The 10277-nt window shown below is 42.2% G+C and overlaps 1 protein-coding gene across 1 annotated transcript; it reads left to right on the top strand.

The window, feature by feature from the left end:
* The first annotated feature begins 832 nt into the window (after positions 1–832).
* Positions 833–3684, top strand: LOC144514413 (mid1-interacting protein 1-B-like). Its single transcript, XM_078245537.1, has 2 exons — positions 833–990; positions 2037–3684. The coding sequence occupies exon 2, from the start codon at positions 2189–2191 to the stop codon at positions 2651–2653; it is 465 nt and encodes a 154-aa protein (XP_078101663.1). The 5' UTR covers positions 833–990; positions 2037–2188; the 3' UTR covers positions 2654–3684.
* Positions 3685–10277: the final 6593 nt, after the last annotated feature.

Raw genomic sequence — 10277 nt, 5'->3', positions numbered from 1 at the left:
AACTTGGCACATACATATACATACAGTATACTTCACTTGCACATACATATACATACAGTATACTTCACTTGCACATACATATACATACAGTATACTTCACTTGCACATACATATACATACAGTATACTTCACTTGCACATACATATACATACAGTATACTTCACTTGCACATACACGTATATACATTATACTTCACTTGCACATACACGTACATACATTATACTTCTCTTGCACATACATATACATACATTATACTTCACTTGCACATACATATACATACATTATACTTCACTTGCACATACATATACATACATTATACTTCACTTGCACATACATATACATACAGTATACTTCACTTGCACATACATATATATACTTCACTTGCACATACATATACATACAGTATACTTCACTTGCACATACATATGCATACAGTATACTTCACTTGCACATACATATACATACAGTATACTTCACTTGCACATACATATACATACAGTATACTTCACTTCACTTGCACATACATATACATACAGTATACTTCACTTGCACATACATATACATACAGTATACTTCACTTGCACATACATATACATACAGTATACTTCACTTGCACATACACACAGACACATAAAATAATGAAAAAGTGAATGAAATATAATGCTTATAAATACATATAATAAATAAATATAACTTGCATCAGTTGCTACAGAAAGTACATTTTTAAAAATATAACGGTTGTTTACGTGACTGGAATCGGATGATCTGTAAACAATGCGGTGACGTCACAGGCGCTTCTCGGCCTGTGATTGGCTGCGTACGGTCTTCCCTGATAATCCCCCGCGGCTCCGCTCCGCCCTGCTTCTGTTCCGGCTGCTCCCTCCGCTGCTGTTTCTACCGACCGAACCAGCTGTCAGTCCGCCCGCTGCTCTCGCTCTCTCTTCGGACCGAAAGCACCGACACGAACCGAGGAACAACAGCCGACATACGGTGAGTCACCAGGCGGCTTCACCGCGGAGCTTTTCCCGGTTAATATGACCGAGCCGCTTAGCTAACGGTACCCGGAATTAGCCGGTTAGCCGTCAGTTAGGGTGGGGAGCTTTAGCTTCAGTTAGCCATAGAGATATATTAATATATACAGCAGTTATCCAGCTGATGCTAACACAAGTTTTAGCTCTCCTGGGTCGTCGTCTCTATTCCAGCCATCAACCAAACTCTGTACATATTAATGAGTATTTAAGAAAACATTCTGCTCATAGCCCCAAATAAATATAAAACATAGACAGAAATAAATGTAAAGATTGGGTGGTCTTTATCTTCCATAACATGTCTTCTTTAAGACTGGTGGAAAGAAAACAATTATTTTACTATTTAGTACTGTTAGTTTATCACCAAACCCACCAGACTCCATGTAAATAATCAGGACTTTTAGCGTGTATAGAGCCAGCATATCTCCACCAGACTCCATGTAAATAATCAGGACTTTTAGCGTGTATAGAGCCAGCATATTTCCACCAGACTCCATGTAAATAATCAGGACTTTTAGCGTGTATAGAGCCAGCATATTTCCACCAGACTCCATGTAAATAATCAGGACTTTTAGCATGTATAGAGCCAGCATATCTCCACATGTAAATGGGTGAATTAAGGGTTTATTTCAACCAAACCAGAGTGGTGATTGTTGGAACAGTGGAAAGATGAACCAAGACGGCTTTTGATAGTTTTATTTAGTTTCTGTCCACTTGGAATGAAGTGTGTTTTACGATGCTAAAAGTCCTGATTATTTACATGGAGTCTGGTGGAGTTTGGTGATGGTGATTTCGGGGCTGTTTCATGTTAAACTAAAAGGATCTTCCTCTTTAACTAAAAGGTCTATCTCTGTAGGGATCCTTTCATAATGTTGTCAGACACTTAGAATAATAATCTGAGTCTGTCAGCAGCAACAACAGAACTTTTAGTGGACGCTGACTGTTTAACGTGACATTGCAGCTTTTTTCTGGCTAAATTAACCCTCTCTGTCTTCTTCTGTTTTCAAGTTGTCGCTCGTTTCTTGGCTTGTGTGGTGAAACGGCCGGCTGGCGTCCTCCACAGGGACAGCAGGCTCTCAGACGCTGTGATCCATGAGGACTTGGCTCGCCATAATCCGCTAAAGAGCATTAGCGTGCTAAGTTTAGCGCCGGGCTGCGAGATGCAGATATCCGAGCCCTACAACCAGAAGAACTCCCTGTTCAACACCATGAACCGCTTCATCGGCGCCGTCAACAACATGGACCAGACGGTCATGGTGCCCAGCCTGCTGCGGGACGTGGAGGACGTGAAGACGGGCACGGAGAACGGCGCTAACGACAGCAGCAGCAGCAGCGACGCGTACTACGTCCAGGACGGCGGCATGTACAGCTCCTACGTGCTGTTGAAATCCATCCGCAACGACATCGAGTGGGGCGTCCTGCGGGAGAGCGACGAGCGGTGGAAAGAGAAGCTGGCGCCCGCGGCGGCGGCCGGCGGGGAGGGAAACGAAGACGGCGAGGACAATGACCTGGAGAAACAGTTTCATTTCCACCTGAAGGGACTCCACGCTGTTCTGTCCAAACTGACGTGTAAGGCCAACACGCTCACCAGCCGCTACAAGGAGGAGATCGGCTGCAGGAACTGACCGCCACGCGCTCACACGTAGAATTAATTTGTTGTTTTTATACGCCGGTTGGCTTGGTAACAGTTTAGATGCAAAAACTCAACCCTCCTGCTGTCATTGGGTCAAATCTGACCCATTTTCAAACAGTTTCTATATCAGAAATTTGGGTTTCTTTCAACCAAATTGTCAAAATAAATAACGTGGATGGAACAATTATTTTCAACAATCTCCATCACTAAACCCACCAGACTCCATGTAAATAATCAGGACTTTTAGCGTGTATAGAGCCAGCATATCTCCACCAGACTCCATGTAAATAATCAGGACTTTTAGCGTGTATAGAGCCAGCATATCTCCACGTGTAAATGGGTGAATTAAGGGTTTATTTCAACCAAACCAGAGTGGTGATTGTTAGAACAGTGGAAAGATGAACCAAGACGGCTTTTGGTAGTTTTATTTAGTTTCTGTCCACTTTGAATGAAGTGTGTTTTACGATGATAAAAGTCCTGATTATTTACATGGAGTCTGGTGGAGTTTGGTGATGGTGATTTCGGGGCTGTTTCATGTTAAACTAAAAGGATCTTCCTCTTTAACTAAAAGGTCTATCTCTGTAGGGATCCATCCCATAATGTTGTCAGACACTTAGAATAATAATCTGAGTCTGGTAACTAAGAGTTTAGACGCAGGGAAAGGAACTTAAACCTCCTGTTGTTTTTGTGTAAAATCAAAGACATTTGGGTTTCTTTCAACAAGAAAATCGTCTAAAAAGTGACAAAAACGTTGAGAAGAGACGACCATATAGTTTTCGTTTTAAATATTGACCCCGAAAATGTAATTAAGGTTGACACAAGCGTTACAAATGTCTCTTGGACGTCTCTTTCCTTTCTTGTCATTCTTCCTTCCTTCCCTCTTCTTTCATCCTTCTTGTCCTCCCTACCTTCGTCCCTAAGTCCCTCCTTTCCTCTTTCCTTCCTTATTTACATTCTTACTTAAAAGCTGAGTGTGGAGACACACACAGAGACACACACAGAGACACACACACACACACACAGACACACAGAGAGACACACACAGAGACACACACACACACACAGAGACACACAGAGAGACACACACATACACACACAGAGAGACACACACATACACACACAGAGACACACACACAGAGACACACACACAGAGACACACACACACACAGACACACACACACACAGAGACACACACACAGAGACACATAGACACAGTTAATCTCCAACTACTCTGATAATCCATGAAGCAGTCTGAGTCATTATTTTTATGATAACCAGGTCAACGTGTGTGATGTCAGCGTGTTACATCTTTGAGTTGGGGACTAAACAAGCCATGTGATGACGTCATCTTGGGCTTTTTTGGGAAACTGTGATCCTCATTTTAGAGACAGAACTACTCCTCCATTCATCCAGACCAGAACCCACACATGGCTGCTGGAAACGCCCCCAATGGTTCCAACAATGGCTATTACAATGGTTATTACAATGGTTATTACAATGGTTACAACGGTGGTTCCAACGGTGGTTCCAACAATGGTTCCAACAATGGTTCCAACAATGGTTCCAACAATGGTTCCAACAATGGTTCCAATGGTGGTTCCAACAATGGTTCCAACAATGGTTCCAACGGTGGTTCCAACGGTGGTTCCAACAATGGTTCCAACAGTTGTTCCAACAATGGTTCCAACAATGGTTCCAATGGTGGTTCCAACAATGGTTCCAATGGTGGTTCCAACAATGGTTCCAACAATGGTTATTACAATGGTTATTACAATGGTTACAACGGTGGTTCCAACGGTGGTTCCAACGGTGGTTCCAACAATGGTTCCAACAATGGTTCCAACGGTGGTTCCAACGGTGGTTCCAACAATGGTTCCAACAATGGTTCCAACAATGGTTCCAACAATGGTTCCAACGGTGGTTCCAACAATGGTTCCAACAATGGTTCCAATGGTGGTTCCAACAATGGTTCCAACAATGGTTCCAACGGTGGTTCCAATGGTGGTTCCAACAATGGTTCCAACGGTGGTTCCAACAATGGTTCCAACAATGGTTCCAACGGTGGTTCCAACAACGGTTCCAACAATGGTTCCAATGGTGGTTCCAACAGTGGTTCCAATGGTGGTTCCAACAATGGTTCCAACAATGGTTCCAACGGTGGTTCCAACAATGGTTCCAACAATGGTTCCAACAATGGTTCCAACGGTGGTTCCAACAATGGTTCCAACAATGGTTCCAACGGTGGTTCCAACGGTGGTTCCAACAATGGTTCCAACGGTGGTTCCAACAATGGTTCCAATGGTGGTTCCAACAACGGTTCCAATGGTGGTTCCAACAATGGTTCCAACAATGGTTCCAACGGTGGTTCCAACAATGGTTCCAACAATGGTTCCAACAATGGTTCCAACGGTGGTTCCAACAATGGTTCCAACAATGGTTCCAACAATGGTTCCAATGGTGGTTCCAACGGTGGTTCCAACAGTTGTTCCAACAATGGTTCCAACAATGGTTCCAATGGTGGTTCCAACAATGGTTCCAACAATGGTTCCAACAATGGTTATAACAATGGTTCCAACAACGGTGGTTCCAACAACGGTTCCAACGGTGGTTCCAACAACGTTCCAACGGTGGTTCCAACAACGGTTCCAACAATGGTTATAACAATGGTTATAACAATGGTTCCAACAACGGTGGTTCCAACAATGGTGCCAACGGTGGTTCCAACGGTGGTTCCAACAATGGTTATAACAATGGTTCCAACAACGGTGGTTCCAACAATGGTTCCAACGGTGGTTCCAACAATGGTTCCAACAACGGTGGTTCCAACAATGGTGCCAACGGTGGTTCCAACGGTGGTTCCAACAATGGTATAACAATGGTTATAACAATGGTTCCAACAATGGTTCCAACAATGGTTAACAATGGTTCCAACAATGGTTCCAACAACGGTGGTTCCAACAATGGTTATAACAATGGTTCCAACAATGGTTCCAACAATGGTTCCAACAATGGTTCCAACGGTGGTTCCAACAGTGGTTCCAACAATGGTTATAACAATGGTTCCAACAACGTGGTTCCAACAATGGTTCCAACGGTGGTTCCAACAACGGTTCCAACAATGGTTCCAACAATGGTTCCAACGGTTCCAACAATGGTTCCAACAACGGTTCCAACAACGGTTCCAACGGTTCCAACAATGGTTCCAACGTGGTTCAACAACGGTTCCAACAATGGTTCAACGTTTCAACAACGGTTCCAACAATGGTTCCAACAACGGTTCCAACAATGGTTCCAACAATGGTTCCAACAACGGTTCCAACAACGGTTCCAACAATGGTTCCAACAATGGTTCCAACAATGGTTCCAACGGTGGTTCCAACAATGGTTCCAACGGTAATGGTTCCAACAATGGTTCCAACAATGGTTCCAACAACGTTCCAACAATGGTTATAACAATGGTTCCAACAATGGTTCCAATGGTGGTTCCAACAACGGTTCCAACAACGGTTCCAACAATGGTTCCAACGGTGGTTCCAACAATGGTTCCAACAATGGTTACAACAATGGTTATAACAATGGTTCCAACAACGGTGGTTCCAACAATGGTTCCAACGGTGGTTCCAACAGTGGTTCCAACAATGGTTATAACAATGGTTCCAACAACGGTTCCAACAATGGTTCCAATGGTGGTTCCAACAACGGTTCCAATGGTGGTTCCAACAATGGTTCCAACGGTGGTTCCAACGGTGGTTCCAACGGTGGTTCCAACAATGGTTCCAACAATGGTTCCAACAGTGGTTCCAACAATGGTTCCAACAATGGTTCCAACAATGGTTCCAACAACGTTTCCAACAATGGTTCCAACAATGGTTCCAACAACGGTTCCAACAATGGTTCCAACAACGGTTCCAACAATGGTTCCAACGGTGGTTATAACAATGGTTATAACAATGGTTCCAACAATGGTTCCAACGGTGGTTCCAACAATGGTTCCAACAATGGTTCCAACGGTGGTTCCAACAATGGTTCCAACAATGGTTCCAACGGTGGTTCCAACAATGGTTATAACAATGGTTCCAACAATGGTTCCAACGGTGGTTCCAATGGTGGTTCCAACAACGGTTCCAACAATGGTTCCAACGGTGGTTCCAACAATGGTTCCAACAATGGTTCCAACGGTGGTTCCAACAATGGTTCCAACGGTGGTTCCAACAATGGTTCCAACGGTGGTTCCAACAATGGTTCCAACAATGGTTCCAACAATGGTTCCAACAACGGTTCCAACAATGGTTCCAACGGTGGTTATAACAATGGTTATAACAATGGTTCCAACAATGGTTCCAACGGTGGTTCCAACAATGGTTCCAACAATGGTTCCAACAACGGTTCCAACAATGGTTCCAACAATGGTTCCAACAATGGTTCCAACAATGGTTCCAACAATGGTTCCAACAACGGTTCCAACAATGGTTCCAACGGTGGTTATAACAATGGTTATAACAATGGTTCCAACAATGGTTCCAACGGTGGTTCCAACAATGGTTCCAACAATGGTTATAACAATGGTTCCAACAATGGTTCCAACAATGGTTCCAACGGTGGTTCCAACGGTGGTTCCAACAATGGTTCCAACAATGGTTATAACAATGGTTCCAACAATGGTTCCAACGGTGGTTCCAACAATGGTTCCAACGGTGGTTCCAACAATGGTTCCAACAATGGTTCCAACAATGGTTCCAACAATGGTTATAACGGTGGAGCTTATTTTGGGGCTCTTTGGGCGCTTTTTGGTTGACGTTTTGGTGGTTTCTTTCTGACGTTTTCTTGTTTATATGACATTTTTTTTCTCTACATTTTGTCGGGTTTTTTTAACGCTTTTTGGCGTTTTATTTTGTACGTTTTGTCACTTTTTGAAGTTTATTTTTTCACCATTTTTTGCCGTTTTTTTCGTACGTTTTCTCGTTTATTTGACTTTTTTTCTCAACATTTTGTCGCTTTTTTTGGAAGTCTTTGTCGGGGGTTTTTTTTACGTTTTTTTAGACATTTTTTTCCGAAGTTTTGTCGTTTTTTTTTAAGTCTTTGTCGGGGGGTTTTTTAACGTTATTTTAGACATTTTTTTCCGACGTTTTGTCGGGTTTTTTTAGAAGCTTTTGGCATAAAAACTAGTAGAAAATGAATGAAATAGTTGATTAATCTTTGCAGAAGTGTCCCTTTAACCCAAACTAGTCCCACTGACAGAACTAAACCATGATTTATTTGTAGTTAATGAGAGAAAATGTGCAGAAATTTGGGTTTATTTGATCCTTAAAGGGGCGGAGCTGCTGTTTTTACTCCGTTAGTTACTGTTACTGTTACGCTGTAAACTCACAACTATGCAACGTTGAAAAGCATTTAACCTGACTGACGTTTGTGTGTCTTTAATGTGAAGACTTTTACATTTTGGGGACAATATTTGTGTCAAAAGTTCAGTTATTTCAGGGTTATTTGTCATTATAAAACTTTATTAACTGCCAAAAAAATAATTATAATGTTCGACCACCAAATAAAGGTTTGGAAGAATACATTTTGAAACTTTTTGTTTTGTTTTTTTGAGTACAAGAACTTCCTGGTTTTGATGATTTAGTTTTATTCTAAACCCACCAGACTCCATGTAAATAATCAGGACTTTTAGCGTGTATAGAGCCAGCATATCTCCACCAGACTCCATGTAAATAATCAGGACTTTTAGCATCTATAGAGCCAGCATATTTCCACCAGACTCCATGTAAATAATCAGGACTTTTAGCGTGTATAGAGCCAGCATATCTCCACCAGACTCCATGTAAATAATCAGGACTTTTAGCATCTATAGAGCCAGCATATCTCCACCAGACTCCATGTAAATAATCAGGACTTTTAGCATCTATAGAGCCAGCATATTTCCACCAGACTCCATGTAAATAATCAGGACTTTTAGCATCTATAGAGCCAGCATATTTCCACCAGACTCCATGTAAATAATCAGGACTTTTAGCATCTATAGAGCCAGCATATTTCCACCAGACTCCATGTAAATAATCAGGACTTTTAGCATCTATAGAGCCAGCATATCTCCACCAGACTCCATGTAAATAATCAGGACTTTTAGCATCTATAGAGCCAGCCTATTTCCACCAGACTCCATGTAAATAATCAGGACTTTTAGCATCTATAGAGCCAGCCTATTTCCACCAGACTCCATGTAAATAATCAGGACTTTAAGCGTGTATAGAGCCAGCATGTCTCCTTGTTCGTCCACTTCCATCTGTCTTTGTTGACCCTGCCATGTGTGCAAACAGAGAGGAAATACTGGACGCAAATGAACTTCAACTTCTTCGTTTTGTGGCGGGTTGCAACCATAAAATGACCTAAAACTTAATCGTAATTCATTATTTATTCGCCAAATAACGTTTCCATCAGCGTTAATCATTCACTATCACTTAATTCAGATAGAAACGTGTGGATGGAAACATTTGGAAGCTATTGTTAGTGTTCAGTTGTTTGTGGGATGATGAAGCTAATTAAACAACGTTAAAAATAGCTGTTACGTGAACAGTTTAAGCGGCGGTGGATTGAGTCTCTCTCACAGATAATCCAGGCGTAATCTCGGTCCTTCCACCTGTGGTTCAGTCAACAGATTAACTGTTTGGATGAGAAGCAAGAGACAATCACCAAGACACAAAACAGGGAAAATCTACACGAAACGAGGAGGAAAAGACTGACAAGAAGGACGGAAACGCTGGCTTTACTTTTTAATCTGTACGGATCCGAGAGATCGGCTGGATTTGTGGATCTGTCGCTCAGATAATCCGACAAAACATTGCTTTCAACCCACCACGATCCCTCATCTGTCTCTGCTGTGCAACTCGTAGCTGCCAAATGCTAACTGCAGCTAGCCTAGCTTCAGATTAGCATTGTAGCCTGTTGACTCAACCTGTAATATATCCGTCTGAAAAATAACTTCTTCTGACTGTAATTTAGCCTAGCTTACACGTAGCATGGCTGTAGTTGTACCTAGCTGCTAAATTAGCTTGGCTTTCATTTAGTTTTCTTGTAATTTAGCATTGTTGCTAACTGCAGCTAACCTAGCTTCGGATTAGCATTGTAGCGTGTACTATACTGTTCCGTAATTTCGCCTATCTTCATTCAAATTAATTTGGATGAAACCTACTTTAGCCGTAATTCAGTTTTGTTGAGACAAAGTTAGCCTAGCTGTAAGTTAGCTTCAGTAGCTGTAAGTTAGCTACAGTGACTGTAAGTTAGCTTCAGTGGTTGTATGTTAGCCAAGCTGTAAATTAGCTACAGTGGATGTAAGTTAGCTGAGCTGTAAGTAAGCCTAGCTGTAAGTTAGCTTCAGTGGCTGTAAGTTAGCCTAGCTGTAAATTAGCCGAGCTGTAAGTTAGCTTCAGTGGCTGTAAGTTAGCCTAGCTGTAAGTTAGCTTCAGTGGCTGTAAGTTAGCCTAGCTGTAAGTGGGCCTAGCTGTAAGTTAGCTACAGTGGCTGTAAGTTAGCTTCAGTGGATGTAAGTTAGCCTAGCTGTAAGTTAGCTACAGTGGCTGTAAGTTAGCTTCAGTGGCTGTAAGTTAGCCTAGCTGTAA

This window comes from Sander vitreus, unplaced genomic scaffold (assembly GCF_031162955.1).
Source record: "Sander vitreus isolate 19-12246 unplaced genomic scaffold, sanVit1 ctg577_0, whole genome shotgun sequence".
In the NCBI taxonomy this organism is placed as follows: domain Eukaryota; kingdom Metazoa; phylum Chordata; class Actinopteri; order Perciformes; family Percidae; genus Sander; species Sander vitreus.
The sequence above is the reverse complement of the archived record's forward strand: the minus strand, read 5'-3'. Positions and strand labels throughout refer to the sequence as shown.